The 18902-nt window shown below is 33.6% G+C and overlaps 2 protein-coding genes across 2 annotated transcripts; one reads left to right on the top strand and one right to left on the bottom strand.

Annotated features, from left to right (window-relative positions):
- The first annotated feature begins 4803 nt into the window (after window positions 1-4803).
- LOC142608612 (protein ZW2-like) lies at window positions 4804-6115 on the top strand. The gene is made up of 2 exons (XM_075780307.1): window positions 4804-4818; window positions 4959-6115. The coding sequence occupies exon 2, from the start codon at window positions 4961-4963 to the stop codon at window positions 5693-5695; it is 735 nt and encodes a 244-aa protein (XP_075636422.1). The 5' UTR covers window positions 4804-4818; window positions 4959-4960; the 3' UTR covers window positions 5696-6115.
- Window positions 6116-9653: 3538 nt separating this feature from the next.
- LOC142610342 (acyl-coenzyme A oxidase 4, peroxisomal) lies at window positions 9654-16277 on the bottom strand. The gene is made up of 13 exons (XM_075782148.1): window positions 15999-16277; window positions 15752-15856; window positions 14494-14600; window positions 14235-14312; window positions 14032-14155; window positions 13817-13890; window positions 13650-13709; window positions 13426-13535; window positions 12050-12209; window positions 10934-11010; window positions 10673-10844; window positions 10500-10592; window positions 9654-9987 (listed from the first exon to the last, which is right to left on the bottom strand). The coding sequence occupies exons 1-13, from the start codon at window positions 16024-16026 to the stop codon at window positions 9856-9858; spliced, it is 1320 nt and encodes a 439-aa protein (XP_075638263.1). The 5' UTR covers window positions 16027-16277; the 3' UTR covers window positions 9654-9855.
- Between the last annotated feature and the right edge of the window lie 2625 nt (window positions 16278-18902).

Here is an 18902-nt window from a genome sequence, read left to right as displayed (position 1 = left end):
CTATCCAAGTTACAAAATTATCATTATTGACTATATCTTTGGCGTGTTTTGCCAAAATATGTGTCGGCCTATTACCTTGTCGCCTTACATGGGACACTTGAACTAATCTAAAATCGTGAAATTTTTGAGATGCCTCAATTAGTATATTAGAAATGCTCATATGTGGAGAGCATAACCCCAACAGAGTATCAGACACATTCTTAGAGTCACATTCAAAAATCACATCTCTTATACCAACATCCCAAGCAAATAAAACCCTAACCTCCAAGGCTTTAGCTTCAATCTCCAAAGGTCCCAACGGTTGATGGATTTTCTAACTTAAAGCTGCCGTTACCTTGCCTTTATGATCTCAAATCACTACTCGTACCCCAGACTGTCCTTGGTTAAGATATGATTTGAAATCTTAGCTTCTGTTCTATGAGTGATCATATTTTAATTTTAGTTTTTTTTTATCTATGATGTCCTGAGTGATTATCAATTGTCATTTTTCTATACATAATTGTAGACAACAAAATCCAAGTGTTGTTTTGACTAGTTGAGCAACATGATATTTTTTAGTTCATCTGAGCAACATGATATAGTCGTTCATCCAAAACAAAATAAAATAAAATAAAACAGGATAGAGTGAGCAACATTAATAGGGCGGCTCAATAACTTTGGAAGCCTTAGTCAATTAGTGGGGTCTTTTTTATATTTAAATATTAATCAAATAATATATATTAATTTTTTTTATTTAAAATCTATTTTTCTTGCTTTTTGAGATAATTAAGTTTTTGTATTTAAATTCCTTTAACATTTCTTTTTCAATTGATAATATAGCTAATTCACTTAATCTTTCTTATAACATAGTAGACCTTAAATAAGATTTTGTTAATTTTAATTTTAATATAACTAATCCACTTAATCTTTCTTTTACAAATAAAAATTAATTTATTACATGGTTCAATAAATTAGTGTCACTATAATACAAATGAGTTGATATGATACATATCAAATTATTAATTGGTATGATAATTTATAATAATTGATAAAGTAAAAAAATGTATTTTCTTGTGACTGTGGGCTACTGGGCTATGCAACTGTGCAGCCTGTGCTACTGTGCAGTGCGCAACTGTGCAGAAAACGTATTGTCTAGCCTAAATTTAATTTTGTTAGTTGAAGTTTGACTATTTTTGTTTTTTTCCTTTTTAATTTTCTTCATATTTGGATACAATCAGGTCTTTTTAATACATTTTATTGACCAATAAAAGTACTTAAATTTTTTTAATTAGAATATTTAGATAAATATATTTTATATAATTTTTTTTTACAAGTTGAGACATTCTTTTATTTGGGGGCCTTAGGCAATTACATCAATTGCATCACCTATTAAGCCAGCCTTGAATATTAAAAGCTAAGGGGTTGGGAACGCTCCAAGGATTTTGAGTGTCCTAACTCCTAAATTATTATTATTATTATTTAAGAATGCGTCAAGCTGCATTAAATTATTATTATTATTATTTAATGAAGCACAAGTTAAGGCTGCTCAATTCTGACTCTATTATTATTTTTTTCACTCTTTTGAAAAAAAAAAATAGTCAGGCTGTACATAATTTTCTTAAATTTGTTTGTACAATCAATGAAAATCTACATGATTTTTTTCTTAAAATGATAATTCGATAGTGGGAAGGGAGGAATTTAAACAATTAAACTTTTGAATGTTTTTGTTGAAAACACTCAAAAGTACCAATTTAATTACAAGACTCTTGGCATTATGCATATTTATTTATTTTGAAAAAAAAATGCATTACAAATCACAACTATTTTTCTTTTTGACAAGAACAAATATACCGATTAGATTCAAAATAAGGAAAATCAATTAAAAATAGGGACAACTCCCCTATTAATGGCAGAGCCATGAACATCCCCTCAATTTTTATTTATTTTTAATTGTATATGCATATTTTATAATTTTTCTAAAGGTTGTACCCAAAAAATAAGAGTTTTCTCCCCCCAAAACAAAAGTATTGATCAACTAAATTTTTAGTTATAAGAATGCTATATGCACTTTTTTAAAATTCTATTCTCAAGATTTTATTGAGAAATATATATATATATATATATATTATAAAATAAAAATAATAACACACAGCTCATTGCAACTTCAATTTTAACATTATGAATTTGACAAAAACATTCGCATGAAAATAATAATTGATGAAATTTATTATATGAAACTCATAACTTTGATGAAAGTTGCTAAGTTCTTTATTTTATTATATTTTTTTATGCTTGTATAAAAAACTATACAGCTTTGTATACTCAATAATGATTATAAGTTTCTTAAAAAATGTTGGAATGTGCATATATAATATCAAAGTTGATAATTTATATATAGTATCATATATTTATGGGTCAAAACTCTTTTAATATTATTCAACAAAAATACTTTTTTTAGTATTAGAAAATTAATATTCACACGTGCGAATGCTCACATATTATATAATTATTATTATTTTGCGGTTAGTGTATATATGTGATTTGGATTTGTCTTGACTCATGCATTATTTCAGTAGTCCATCTCCCAACTAATTTGATTTTTGTTAGAAATATTAAGTGGGTTTTTTTTTTTTTTTGAATTTAATTTATAGTGTCTACTTCTAATATTCTTTATTATTAGACTATAATATCAATTAATTTTTAAAATATTTTATTTAACTATAAAAAATTTTACTAATCGAAGTAATTAAAATCTACAATAAAATGCAGGTGAAGCTACAAAATGGACAACCAAATTTATAATTTTTTTTATTACGTGAGAAATTTGATTTTTGTTTTGTTGGTAAAAGCCAAGGAGTAGCAACAAAAGTTACGCAATGGCAAAGCACATAAAAAAAATAGGGATTTTTAAAGAAGCTGGTGGCTGCTATAATAAGTGGCACGGTAGCCTTGTCAGATCTAGAATAACTCTTAAGTCTTAAGTCTGAAGTCTTATCAACCACGTGAAAGGGAGACACATGCATCGTATTGCCCACCAAAAATCTAATACATCATCAACACTTGCCAACATTTCTGCACCGAATACCTGTTCCACCTTCCTGCTTTCCCAATCCAGTATGGCCAATTTTTACAGCTGTGTTTGTATGTAAGGACTCTTTTCAATTTCCATAACCGCCACCCAACAAGTTCAATCAAACCTACTTCTCTGTCTTATCCATTTGATCTTTCATCATATTTTTTCCGTTGCATTTTATGTTTCTGCTGTGCTGTCCGCCTGTCCCGTTGGCAACAGATTTTTTTTATTTTATGAAAATGATTAACGTGTGCCGTTTCTAGAAAAAATTATTATGAAAAATTTAAAAAAATTGTCAAATCAGTTAATTGTTTTTCTAATTTTCTATAAATAAAATTTTAAAAATAATTTACTAACATCTTTTTTTTATTTATATATAATTTTTTTTAACCTTTTATATATACACATTTTCAACCAATAAACTTTTAACAATTTTTTTTTTTTTTGAGAAATCTTTTAACAAAATAGTAGTACTTTCAAACACGCTTAAAAAATTGTCTCATGTTTGTAAATGATAGCCCAACATTAATGATATTTTTTATGGTCTCTTGATTTGAACTGCATCTTCCACCTCCATTATCTATCTATCATAAAAATATATATCTTATGATTTGATGTATACACGTCAAATGTGTTGCTCCATGTAATATATATATTGATTATTACAACATATGAGTGAAGCCCTTACCTTGTGAGAGAAAAGATGCATAAAATAACTATTATTTTCAATCTATTAATAATCATGTAAGACCTATATATTAGGAGAGAAATTGTACATATATCAAAATGGACAATGCGTTCTTGATTGATAGACATGTTCTTTCAATAAATTGCATGGATACACGATATACCTTCTCCCAATCGGTTGCGTCTCGTTCTAAAGTCATCACCTTGGTGACCAACGACCATTAAACCACTAGTAGACCATTTGATTTGCAGGCTGAGACCATTTCGCCACACACAAACATAGTCTCCATTAACAGCGCTGCTGCCACTCTTAGCTCAAATCCATTGGAGACGCATGTCCCTCAACCTACTCATACTCTCACTTCTCCTAATTGGGCCAACCTTATTTGACTTGACTTACAATTTTAGCCCCTTCACCCACCATTCATAGCCCAGAATCCTGCCAAACTTTCTAAAAGCCCTCTCTTTCTCTCTCTCTCCTATTGGTAAGTTAAAGTAGAAGTGATGACATGGCTTTCTTGTCCATCTCCATCTGGGCAATGTAATACGTGTCACCCAGTCAACCAATTGACTAGGAAGGAGAGCAGCCAAACCCAAATAAGTACTTCAGCCATGCCTTCCTAGAAATGCACACACCACATTCCTTAACTCCTTTCCTTTAATGACCATTTCCAGAATTCTCATTTGTATCCCATAAAAATCTTGCTCTCTTTTTTTTTTTCTTTTTTCTTTTTTTATTATTATCTTCACGATGTCTTTTCCACTTGGCGACAAATTGCACCGAGTCTCCTTAAAACTCTCTCAGATATGAGATATCTCTCTCTCTCTCTCTCTCTCTGTCGGTGGTCTTAGAGACTGTGTGAAACACCGTTCATCCTCTCTTTGCATTCTTCCCTACCGACTCCAAATTTAAAACCCTCTTATCATGGCTTTGCTAAACTGACCTGTCCACACGTCTCTACTCTCGAGGAGTTTGGTTTCTATTTTTTCCTCACAATCTCTCTCTGTCCATTCCTCCAATCCCATTAAAAATCAAGCACCAACCTTGCTCTCGAAGTATTACACACAATACTTACTTGGTAAGAAAAAAATAAAAATAAAAATCTTTTCCCCTCACATTCTCATAACCAACTCATATATATATATATATATATACACACACACATTGCATTGCTGCTTGTCTTTCACAATATCACTCACTCACTCTTTCTTTCACTAGCTATGCCTGATAGATCAGCCACAGGTACACAAACCAATAATGCTGATTCATTGAGAACCTTCCTGGAAGGCTGGATGGTCCGCCAAGAACACTACCTTGATGAGCTTCTCTCAGCTCAGCAACACTGCCATGACATGCAAGACGAGGACATCAAAGAACTATGTTCACGTATGCTCGCCCATTACCAAGAATACTTCGAAGCCAAGTCAAGAATAGCTCAAAGGGATGTCTTCCTTGCTTTCTCTCCCACATGGCTAACCTCGTTGGAGCGAACCTTCCTCTGGATAGCTGGGTTTAAGCCCGGAATGGTCTTCAGAATCGTCACCAACTCGGTGCTTGACATGTCCGAAGACCAAACACAGAGAATGAATAGGTTGATGGAGGAGACCAAGTTGGAGGAACGTGCACTTAAAGATGAGCTAGCGAAGGTTCATGAAAGCGTGGCGGGTCCAACAATGTTGGAGGCCGCGAGACGTAGCGGGAGGTTAGTGGCCGGTGAAGCCAGTGAAGAGGAAACGGCTATGGCTACGTTGAGAGTGGCATTGGAGAGTGTGGTGGCCAATGCTGATTCGTTGAGGATGAGGACGGCGGTGAAAGTGGTGGAGATACTGAGGCCAGCTCAGAAGGTGAGGTTTTTTGCTGGGGCGGCTCAGCTTCAGCTAAAGATCAGGAGCTGGGGATTGCAGAGACAAGAAGGTGAAAGACAAAATCAAGTGGGGATGAATGGTAGGTTTTAAATTGATTAACGCTGGTAACACATAATTTGGCACAATTTTGTGTCACAACACTACGTGGCAAGTTGTAGTTGGTAAAAGTGTAACCTACCGTCATACTTTTATCAATCAGAACTTGCTACGTGACGAATTGTGACACAAAATTATGCTAAATTATGTGTTTTTAGCATTACTTCCGATGAGTGAAGGTACTAGCTAGCTAGGTAGTATTTGATATTATTGATAAATGTTGACAGTGGAGTTCTATGATCTATGGTGGTCTGGTTGGCGCTGCATTTTTGTCAATCAACGGTGATCTATCATCTAAGACAACCATATGCTTTATCCACTATGGTTAAAGAAATAAATAAAAAGAAAGGAAGAAGAAGACAATGAAGCTTAAATCATATAGGACTCTAGGATCAATGTTATTTGGGATTTGGAAAGACAATCTGTTATTTTCTACCATGCAAGTGTATTAATTTGATGGCAGATAAGAAAGAAACTCATTGGCATGAGGCTGCAGATTTGTGAGTTGGTGTGTGAAGGTTTCTATATTTTAAGGTTCCGTTTGGAATCCATTTATTTTGTTGAAACTAAAAATTTTATGCTGAAAGTACTATAGATTAAGATAAAAGTTAGTTGAAATAGTATAGTGTGATCCATGAATAACACCAAAAAGTGCAGTAAGACTTACGAATAGCAGCAAAAATAAGCTAAATAGTAAAATAAGTTGGCAAAAAATAATCTATGGTAAATGGACACTAAGTTCAAATTTCTTTCATAGATACCAAGTGTCTATTTAGAACAGCTTATTTAGTTGAAACTGAAATTTTTTTACTAAAAGTGTAGAAAAAATGTTAAAAAATAAGCTAATAGTACAGTGAGATCCATAAATAATATAAAAAGGTACAATAAGACTTATAAATAATAACAAAAATAAACTAAAAATTAAAATATGTTAAAAAATTAAGCTCATTCCAAACGCACACTAGACTTTGGGCTTTGGGCTTTGGGCTTTGGTAGTTGGTTGTCTTACCCTCTTTTGCGCACTCTTCATTCACATCATGTGTTAAGCGTGAATAATCTTGAAAAATGTGAATAATTTATCTTTGAATACCTTATCTGAAAGTGAGACATTGTGCATACAGAGTATTCTTGAAAAATGTGAATACCTTGTGCAAACATTGTGTATACGGAGTATTCTTGAAAAATGTAAATACCGAATATGAAAGTGCAGACATTATTGTGTATTATTGTATATCCGGAGCGCGAAATTATAATTTTCTAATTTAAATATAAGAATAACACAAAAAGTAAGTAAAAACTTTAAGTATAAATAGTTATTATGAAGGATGAGAAAAAAAAAAAAAGATATTTAAATGTATCACTAAAAATAGTGTTGAGTCTTGTGACCATTTTTTTAAAATATAATTTAATTGTTATAATGAGTGGGAGAAGAATTCCATTGTTAGAATGCGTAATATGTGAGAGAAGAATTCACTCGTCATGAAAGAGACCATGTAATATACTGACTTACAAGACTTTTTAGCATCTTTTTTTTTTTCTTTTACAAGTGAGTTACAAGACTTTTTAGCATCAACCCAGTGGAGTTGGCCAAGTGGTTGAGCACTTGGTCTCAAAGTGGCTGTCTGGGGTTTGACTAGGAGCTCCCTAGTTCAAGTCCCGGCAACAGCACTTTGAAACAAACTCCCTGGGCCAGCGATTTACCCCGTTATGGGCTCACCCGTCGCGAACAGTGATTAGTCTCTGGTTGAAAGCTTTGAGGATACACTGTGGGCAACCAAAAAAAAAAAAAAAGACTTTTTAGCATCCTCCCATCAGATGTATGAAAATGACATCCGAAACAAAGTCCAACAGAGTTGCTAAATATTGTTTTTTTAAGCAAAACTAATGTGGCTTATTTTTCTTTTTATGAGAACTAATGCGGCTTATTAGTTCTGCATTACAACCATATGACTCATTAGTTTATTGGTCAATGCACTTCTTTTTGTATTACAATTTCCAAATTTTAATACCACATGACTGGATTTAATTTAGAATCTAAATACAACTAAGGAACGAAGCTTTATCCTAAAATGTGACAGTACTCAAGTAGGTACCTATACTACCAAGAAACAGCAGCAGCTAAACCTAAGACATCAGAGGACAAGTTCTGTTCTACCAAATTATGCTTGTAGTTAAAGATGCTGTCAAAAAATTAATTAGTACACCGAACGTTTCTAGAACATTTCTTTTTGCGTTCTTTTTCTACACATGGGTGTCCAGAACTCTTTTAGTACCTGAGTAATGTCTCAATATATTATTCTTACACTGATTAATTACAAGGAGGAATAAAGAATCCCTTGGACCACTCCCAAAGCCTTAGCTAGGAAACTTAAATCCAAAAACTTAGATTACACGAGGCCGGAAAGCCACTAAACCAATCCCTTATAGCCTGTTTGGAAGTTTAGAGAGGGAGGAGAGTAGAGGAGAATGGATATACTCTACCTTGTTTGGATGTTTTTAAAATTAGTAAAGGAAAAAGGAGTAATTAGCCCTTACTCTTGTTTGGACGTTTTAAAAATTATGATGGAAAAGAGTTAAAACTAGGATGGAAAGGAGAGGAAATAATTTAAATAGTCAAATTTACCTCTATTTGAAAATGGACTTGCAACATTGGTCTATGATTAATTTGTTAGATTAAATAATTATGACTATAGCATGTAATAATTTTTTTGATAATTTTTTTTTCTGATGTGAATTAAATAATCAACATTGATCTATGATTAAATATTTTTTCTGCTTTTTTATTATACTAAAAAACCATCCTTAATTGATAATAATTAAAATAAGAAAAAAGAAAACTTCGTATGTGTATGTGTATGTGCATGTGCATGTGCATAAAGAAGCTCCGCTTTGATTTTCGTAAGATTTCATTTATATTTTACTATCTCTGTTTTCTCAGCAGCCAAACAGTGATATAATTGTACTCTATATGTAATTTTTACTCTTTCAAAGTAGGTGATTTGATGACCATATTGTCCTTGTAATCATTGTTTTTCCCTTCTCGAGTTGTTCATCTTGTAGTGGCTAGTTTGTAGCTATGTTTTTTGAAGTGTTTGGTTTGTAAACTCTGCTTTAAGTTTTTATAGTATTGCCTTTCTTATGCCAAAAAAAAAAAGTTTTTCCCTTCCCCTGTTCTATATATGTTAAAACAGGGTATCCTTAGCTTATATACCGTTTGATATTATTAATACAATACCTATCTTTTATCTCAAAAAAAAAAAAAAAAAGGTGATCTGATTGGTTTGTTTCTATTCAAAGTAGGTGATATTAATTTCCGTCAACTTCAGATAGATGAGATTTTTTTTTTTTGGCTTTATCTGTTTTCTCAGCAAGCAAACGGGAGATAGGTGTACTAGATTTGTGAATTTTACTCTGTTCCATTGGATTGTTTAAGTTCCTATTCTTGGATTCTGAAAATTGATCAAAAGGGTCTATGTTAATTTTTTGGTTTGTAATTTTGTTAATTTAACAAAGGTAAATTGAAGAATTCATTTAGTTAATAATTTATCTACTCTACTCTCCCTCCAAATCTCTCCAATTTGGGGGAATTAAAAATGAGGGGTTAGAAGTAGTTGAAACCCCTACAAACTCCATTCCCTCATTCCTTAAAAAACTTCCAAACAAGGTAATTGAATTACTCTCATTCCCTTTACTCTACTCCCCCTCCTTTTTTAAACATCCAAACAAGCCATTAGGGTTGAGTGGATCTAGAATATACTTGCTGCGTCTCCTTGGTACTTTTATGAGTATAACATGGTGACCTCTAAAAACTAAAAAGGGACCACTGACCTGAGCAACTTCAAGAGGTAAATTGAATCCTTGATTATGGGAGCACCCTTAATCCTGGTATGGGTCATTGAGACTGATATAGTAACTTTAGTTGTCTAGTAATGTCTACTATTACTCCAGTAGATTTAAGAAAGCCAAAAGAAAATTTTGCATTTTATTTCATTTCCATCAACATATTCTATACACCATTTGTATACATTATTCAATTATTATGGGCATCAAGACTTTTTCTCATTGGAAACATTGCCTCAAGCAGCACAGCTAACACAATAAGAGAAGGGATAATAAGTTTCCAACCAGAGGGTTGAGGAAGAAAGTATACATTTCTAGAGACGGCTTCTTCGGCTCGATACAGCTGGCTTGAAGCTAGCAATGCCAGTGACTTCCCTACCTGTTACCAAGCTGTTGATGTCATAGGTGCCTTCATATGTGTAGATCGGCTCCAAATCGCAGAATGCCTGAAATGAAACACCCAAAATTGAAAAAGGAGAAATAGGTAAATAACTGTATGGGGGTGGGTTATCGCAGCTCAATTTTCTCAAAAGAAACAGTCTCAATTCTTCTATGACTGCAAACTTTGCCACAACTTTTGTCACAATTTGCACATATGTCAACTTGTGATTGAATTACATCCCTTACACATGAGGTGAAAAGTAATCCAATCACCACTTAACACGTGTAAGTTGTGGCAAAGTGTGTGTCCCTAGACTTTTTCGTCAGCCCATCAATTGCATGTCTAAAATCTTAATCCTATCAGATTCCATTTATCTATCTAGTCATGTAAATAAGCAATGGTTCTATCTATTGTTGGGCATCCGATAGCTAGCAAGTTCAATTAATAATTGTGCTTCAAGTGATCTCTCACTTGGATTATGTCTCATAAAATCACATTCTAATTTAGACCCTTCACAAACCAACCCTTCGCAATTGTTAATTTAAACTTTTTCTTATAAAATTACAGCATTAATACCTTTGCAACTAGAAAATCAGCCAAAATTCCATTACCACCAAGTAACTCCCGCCCAATTGCGGCAGTTTCTCTTGCCTTCAAGGTGATCCATGACTGAAGAATTATGGGGAAAAAAAATGTCAGCACAAGGAACTTACAGCACCTATCACAAATTTAAAGATTTCTAATTGTACCTTTCCCAAGCTTGCTTGACCTGGAGTCATTTTACCATGCTCATACAACTTGCAAAGTCGCCAACCAACAAGAATCATTGCTTGAACATTACCGAGCATCTGAACAAGTTTCAGTTGATTGATTTGGAAAGCTGCTAGCGGTGCTCCAAACTGTTTCCTCTCCTTCAGATATCTTTAAATCAATTGGAAATATAATCACGTTACTTCCAAAAGCTTAAAATGAAATAGCACAGTGCAGAAGAACAGAATTTACTCTGGTACCTGTGACACATATCATAGATGCCCATTGATATGCCAATTGGTTGCCAGGCAACCATAACACGTGAAACTGCAAGAATCTTTTTTGAGGCAGCAATTGCATATAAGCAACATGAAAAAACAGGAACACACATGAATACTATAAATCATGGAACTACACGGAAAAAGAAATTGAAAACCAGCAAAGTATATGCAGAAAACTCATGTACAAAAGCACTGCAGGTATTTCTAAAAAAGACTACCATTGGCAGCATCATATATTTGAAGGAATAAATGCTTTATGGACACAACAAACACATTTTGATCGCTCTCTCTTGCTGGGACTCTGCAATTTCATGTGTGTATGCTTGAATGAACTACTACTGATTGATTTGGTTGAAGTTGATGCCCCGACATTCCAGATGGTGAGCAATGAACACGTTAGTAATGCCATGAGGTCATAAGAACACATAAAAGTGGCGTGTTTGCACAATGGTGGCTAGCATTCTGTTTTGGTGCACTCAAGTCTAATGGCTTGAAACCCAAGGTGTTCAAACTCTCTCTCTCTCTCTCTCTCTCTCATCTGGCTGAAAAGAAAAAAACCAAACTATTGCAGAACCTACAAGACTAAAGTTGAAGTTCTATATATAGCACATACTATGTGTTGTTTTCAAAGGAATAAGGTATTGATTTTTTCATTAGATTACTCTGCACAAGGACTAAGAAAGTTGTTCACACAAGAAAAAGATATTAAAAGCAATCATTTTGTGTTGATATGATATTAGGGGTAAGGCTACCTACCAATCACCTCTCCCAAACCAGGCAAAAGTGGGAGCTTTGTGTATTGGGTACTACCTCTATATTATTACCATTTTTTTTTCTTTTTTTATAAGTATAATGTTACCATGTTTCCAATACTGACATGTAAAAAAGATAAAATCTGACCAAAGTAGATGATACATGATATATGATAGTCATTGGGTTTTCTTCGCACAATAAATGGTGTATTATCACAACCGAAGATGCCATTCTGCCCACTTATAGATGATAGTCAGCCAAAAAAAAAAAACCCATACACAGCAGGAAGTATACAAATGATTAAGGACAAGCAACATTTAAGACAACTCATCACACCCATACCTTGTTTGTATCCTGAAAAGAATCGACACCAGGTATCCTGTCCTCGTCAGGAATAAAAACTTTCTTTAAGAGAATATCTCCATTTTGAACAATCCGTAGGCCAATTTTATTTTCTATCTTTGATACTGTTAATCCAGGCGCATCCTTCTTTACAATAAATCTGAAACAGAAAGCAGAAATATCACACATGAAGAGGATGCCAATACAGAAAACCAACTATCTGCCTTTTCAAACAAAAGCCAGTAAAATTGTACCACTTAAATGTACAAGTTTAGGATGACAATCCGCCAGCAATGCAGGGAATCCTACAAAAGATCATCTAATTGAGCAATGATGGGCAATTGATGAAGGTTTCAAGGTTTGCTTTGGCCCTTAAAGTTTGGGGCTGTTTTCATTTTGGTCCTTTACGTTTCAAAATATTAATTTTGGCCCTTCATGTTTGATTTGGTTTACATATTGAGTATGCAGTCCATTTTCGTTACTAATCTAACCATTAACTCATTAAGCTCCCTTCATATCTAACTATTTCATAAAATACTAACTCTAAAGTCTAAAATCCTGTGGAATGTAAGAATTATATTGTTGTACAGAAAAGCATATTATGGACAGTCATATTTCTAACAGAAATAGACAGCATTGAATAGGGAATCAAACCTGAAGAGCTAAAATGAAAATTTTGAAATTTCAAGGGCCAAAATGAAAACAAAAGTGTACTTTAATCTAATTTTTACTTTCATATAGGGTCTCCAATACTAACTTTTGTGGGTTGTTGGTCTCTGCTTTTCTCAGATGAAAGGATTGATCCTTACGCTCTAATGAGTATATATTGAGGCATCACTTGGTGCAAATTATGTTTAGATATCACATGAACTGCTTTGTGAATGTTAATTTGATGTTCATCTAGTTATCAAGGGAGAATTTTTAAAAAGAAGAATGGATGTTATAATAGGTCTGACATGGGTAGAAAAGAGGATGATAAATAACAGAAAATCCACAGGCATGGATATACCGTGTCCAACATGACAGCCATCCAAAACCTCAATAGAGGGCCAGGGCATAAGTGCATGTTTACCAACAAACTACAAGGAACAAGCATATAAATTTGTACATAAGTCCTTTTGTCTCTATGAACAATAGAGAACAATGTAAAGAGGAAAGTAGCACTATACAACGCATGACAAGTTTCACAGGGAAATATAAAAGATATGTTTGTAAGTAGAACAAAAGAAAGAGGAAAGGAGCACTATACAATATAGAGACCAATTAGGCTCTTTTAAGGACCCACACATATGTTTGAATAGGTTTCCATCCCGTAAATTTCCAGCATGTCAATGCTAGGGTAAAGCATCCTGCATATCATAGAGCAGATCACCTACCCATTTATCTGATTTGTTGTGGTGTTCCTTGCAAAAATAACCAACAAATCTGCAAAGGTACTGTTTCCAATCCAGCGCTTTTGGCCCTCAAGTATCCAACCTCCTTCCACCTGATCATCCCAATACAACAGCAAAAACATAAAGTTCCAGATATGAATGTATGTATGAAAACTGGTTTTATTTGCTATAGATAAATAAATAGAAAAGAAGTTGAGTGCAAGAACCTTTGTTGCTATCGTTTTCAATCCACTAGCATCACTTCCATATTCAGGCTCGGTCAAAGCCTTAAGATGTGGAAATAACATATTTCAGTAACTAAAGTTTGACAGAAACTCATATTAAACATGTTTTTGGAATCCCATATGGTAATACAATGCCAAGGGCTTCTTACCCAACACGCTACAGTTTTTAACTCTGCCAAAGAAGGTAGATATTTTTGTTTCTGTGCCTCCGATCCACACAATGCTATAATTGGCAGTCCAGACAAGTAATATTAAGATTTGTTAACAGCATCTTGTTTTTCTTAATTAAAAAATTAAAATAAATAAAACTCTTCCACTACTTTTATCAGGTCAAGACAATTGAAAGGTAATATGGAGATCTCACCAATAGTAAGCATTGCCAGAGATGAATGCACCAGTATGAAAGTAGAGCAGCTTGCATCAACTCTAGCAACTTCTGCTGCAGCAACAGCGCTTCCAGTAATGGAGTGACCAGGACACCCATAACCCTGAGAATCAGAACTGGCTAAACATCCCATTCACCACATCTAACAGCTCAAAAGGGAAAGGAAAAAAAAATGCATATACCTTGATTGTGCCACCAGCAATACGCAAGGCACCAAGTTTTGGAATAACATGAAAGGGAAACTTGGCCTTCTCCCAATACTGGAAAGAAAAAAAAGTATAACTATTTATTTGCATTTGAACATCTATCGTCTTCAAAGACAAAGCATCACTTTTCCAATGCCTAAATACCATTCCAGAATTTTACCATTGTATTCACAAACTATAGTTTCCATCTTCTGAAAATAAAAATAATGATAAGAGTAATGTGATAAAAATATACCTCTGTCATTATTGGGGCTATTTCTTTTTCCATACACTCTCTTACTTTCTTCCTCACAGTCTGCTCCTCAGGACTCAATAGATCATCAAGTTGATAATAGTCTGACTCTGTAAATTTTATATACCATGAGACAAAGATAAGAAAGTGACCCACCAAAGAAAATTTTGGTTACTCTCATATAGTGCAACATGCCAAGGCAACTACAGGGGAAATACTCAAAGTACAAAACATACGTTACCAGTTATAGGAAATAAACTATCATATGCACCAAATCTTATAATTGGGGAAACAACAAACAGAACAATGAAAGAGAAGGAAAAATATAAGATGATGACTTTGACAACTACGAAATGTGAATAGAAATAGTTGCGGTATAAATTCCTGAACAATCTCTTATTTGAAAAAAGGAAGAGAAATCGCAACAATCTACGTTAGAACAGACAAGACCAAGAGATTGTTGGTGAAGCCTGTGGCACATGTAGAATGATAAACTAGCAAAAGACACTCAACTTCGATTGGTAAAAGGGATAGAAAAGTGAAGTGAAAACAAAGCATCTTGTCTTAAATTCGAATTATATCCTTGTATTGAATTGTTTTTAACTAAACTAGAAACATAAGAATCTCAAATTACCTAGATAAGACATTTCTCTCCCATTTCAAAAGATTAATAATATTGGTTCAGGATATAAATTAATCACCCCTCACTTTTTTCTTTCCATCCCACTTTTCTACTCTACCAAACAGGAGAAAATATCAAATCCATCTTCCATTTTCTCTCCACTTGGTTCAAAATGCACCTTATCAGACTCCTCATATAATCACTTAACCGAGCTACAACACAAAATGCAAATCGCATCTTCACTAATTTTGATTCCGAAAACTAATAGTAAACAGCAAACATACATACATATAGAAATCACAAGCAATAAGTCCGCAGACACATAATTTTTCACAACTGTTAACGCGACTCGTTGAGTTAGTAGTGGGACCACGTGAAAGTGAGTTACGATTAGTAGATAATAAAAGTTGGGTTGTGTTAACGGTGCCCGTTAACAACACACTTTTGGATAATTTTTTGGTAACTTTTTCAGCTTTTTGGCATTTTGGCAATTTTTTTTATTTCTTTTGGAAATTTTTTTGTCATGAAACACAAAAAAGGAGACGTTAACATTTCCCATAAAAGTTATATCAGGAGTGAGACCTTGTGAAAGTAACCGCGAAAATCACAAAAGCTAAAAATTAAATTTATCAATCTTACTGCAAGGAGGGAAAATGGAAGCTGGAGTTGCTTGTGGGAACGCAACAGAGATATCCAACGGTGGTGAATTAAAATAAGAGGTCCTTGGATTTTGGTCACGATCATCTGCAAATCATTGAAATTAAACCATTCATCAGACTAAATTGATCAAATCGAAAAGAAAAAAAAAATAAGGCAATTAAGATGCAGTTACATCAAAAATTGATCATTAATGAGTTCAACCAAAGGCTTCAAATTGAGAACAAACCTTGCTTTGTGGAAGAGAAAACTGTCATCGTGGAGAGCTGCGATAAGATTAGGTTTCTGAAACCCAAAAAAACAAAAAGAACTAGCAGCAGAGGTGGAAGAAATGAAAGAAATGTACAAATATAGTAGTAATATTATTTTAAGTGTGATAGTGATGGCGTTGAATTGATTTGTGGATGATAGGATAAAGTTGGCACGCAAGTTTAGGTTGGTTAATATTTTAACGCTAAAATGGTAGTATTTATATCAAAGAAAAGAAGACTGAAAATTTAATAAGTATGGGTGTAAAAGGCTACTTTCCGCTAATTTTGTGCCACATTAGATTTGTGTAAATAAAATATTAGAATTAATCTCACACAATAACACTCTCTAATACCTAATGGAACAATAAAATATTAGACACAGCAAACTAAAAGTACCCTAAATACCAGGCCTCCATCAAAGCCGACTAAAAAATCTGTTGGAGCCGCTGGGTTTGGCCTAGGCTAAATTTTCAAGCTTTGGTTTTTTTTTTTTCTTTTTTATGTTATCCTTTAAATGGTCAAAATTTTAAGCACGATATTTGTTCATTCTATGGGCGTGTGTTATAATCAAGTAATACCAACATTCTAATTATGATTGTTAGCAAGTTCTTGCTACTAGGAATCTTGAATTTAAGTTCTAGTAAAAGAGAAGGGTGGGTTCGATTTTGTTAGATACTTTGATTATTTAGATCTATTTGCTAAATTTTTAATCTTTTAGTGATGATGACATGAGATAGTTTTTTTTTTTTTTTTGAGATGTTATCAAGTGGTGTAAATCAAAGGATTTATACCCCGTTTTTATTGAATTTATTCTCATCAAAGAAAGGGGATAAAAATAGCTACAAATCAAGACATTACCCAACAGTGGTGATGGGGTTTTTTGCATATTTGTGAAGCTGGCCTTATCTAGCACTCGTAGTACTTCAAATAGGATAGACCCAATAGGCCCAAGGTTATTTACTATATTTTTCATTTTTGTGGTGGTTTCTGTCTTAAAAAATCTTAGGCTCCTTTCTCTCTAATAAGTTTAGCCCAATTAGTAACTATCTAACTAAAAAAATTAAGGTATTAGCATTCAGAGATTAAAAAAAAAAAGTATATATTATACATCCTCAAAACTTATCTTATCTATTTTACCATATTATTTTACAACTCATATAATATTTTAGTTTCTATTTTTAAATTTAACTCATTAAAATAGTATAAACTATACTAACAAATAATATAAACAAATCGATTTTCTCTTCTTTTCTTTTTTTTTTGGGTTAAAAGGAAATATTATTTACATAAACTAACCAAGTACAGAAGCCATATTGGCAGTTACAACTTACAAGTCTACAATAATACAAACCATTAATATCCATAGCTAGTAAGGAGGCAAAATCAGCAGAAAGGGGATAATAATAATAAATAAATAAATAACAAACAAACAAAGTCTTCCCACTCAGAGCAACCCTTCTTTGCCAATAAGTTGACGCATTTGTTAGCTTCCCTAAACACGTAAGCCACCCTGGCTTGAGGAATACAGGCTAGAAGAGACCTGCAATCAGATAGGAGAGGAGAATAAGCTGTGTTAGGATTATTATTAGAGCTAATCAAGTCCACAATCACCTTGGCATCAAGTTCAACTTCTAACTAATGTAATCCCAACTAGATGGCTAAACTTAGCCCATCTCTCAATGCCCATAGCTTAGCAATAATGCTAGCAGTAAAACCAATTGATCTCGAATAGCCCCTAACCAAATTCCCTTGGTTGTCTCTAATGATACCCCCATCCCCGGCATTCCCTGGGTTCCCCAAAGACACACCATTAGTGTTGAGTTTATACCAACCCTCTAGTGGTTTAATCCATCTAACCGGAATAGCAACTTTTGGGGCTGTGAGCTTGGCTTTGCTCACACGGATGGAATATTCAAGGGTTTGGTTCAGGCATATTTTATGGAGAGTGGGATTAGGGATGGCGTTATCAAAGACCAGGGACGGAGCCAGAACTTGGAGTTAGGGGGGGCAACTTTGCTGCTAGCTGTGTGCGGTGGCTCCAACCCTTGAGTCTATTTTTTTACTACTAAGGATTTTTGTTAAAAATTTTTTAAATGGCCAAGTAGTTTGTTCTGGGTAAAATATATTGATTGGACTTAATTTTTTTAGTTTTATTATATTGGTAATTTTTATTGTTGAGCTAATTTTTTTGAGTTTTTATATTTTGTTTTAGATTTAATCTATTAATTTTTTATGTCCTTTAAAAGTTGAAAAATGCTAAAACTACAAAATTTTTACAAATTGCTAATGTGATAAGTGGTTATTGATATATAAAAAGTTATGCAAGTGTACGAACTAATAAGAATTTGCTACCTTAATAGTTTGTATAAATATTGTAAAAACGTTTTTGGCTATAAGATTACTTTCAAAAAGAATTAATGGCATTATTAAGGGGGGCAAAGTGTAATTTTATTGAACAAAATTGTTAAACTTAGTACCTATTAATATAATAATATTTTTATAAAAAAAATTAGGGAGGGCCATTGCCCCCCCTAGTCCAATAACAGCTCCGCCCATGTCAAAGACAATCTTATTTCTGTTCTTCCAAAGAGACCATATGGTAAACAAGAATAGTGTGCTCTATAAGGTGACAGTTTTATGCCCAACAGCACTTAAGCAATTTGTTTGTAGCCAATCTTCTAGATTTTCGAAAAAATAGGCGAACCTCAAGCTTTCTCCAACAGTCACGGGCCAGCTCACAATCTTTGAGGAGATGTACAATGGTTTCGTCTTGAGATTTACATATAGGGCAGACTTTTATCACATGATGCCCCTTGTAGCCAGCACATCTCTTACAAGAATGCTATTATGAAGGCATAGCCATAGGAATGTAGCAATCTTTG

The sequence above is a fragment of the Castanea sativa genome, chromosome 9 (assembly GCF_040712315.1).
Source record: "Castanea sativa cultivar Marrone di Chiusa Pesio chromosome 9, ASM4071231v1".
Lineage (NCBI taxonomy): Eukaryota > Viridiplantae > Streptophyta > Magnoliopsida > Fagales > Fagaceae > Castanea > Castanea sativa.
The sequence above is the reverse complement of the archived record's forward strand: the minus strand, read 5'-3'. Positions and strand labels throughout refer to the sequence as shown.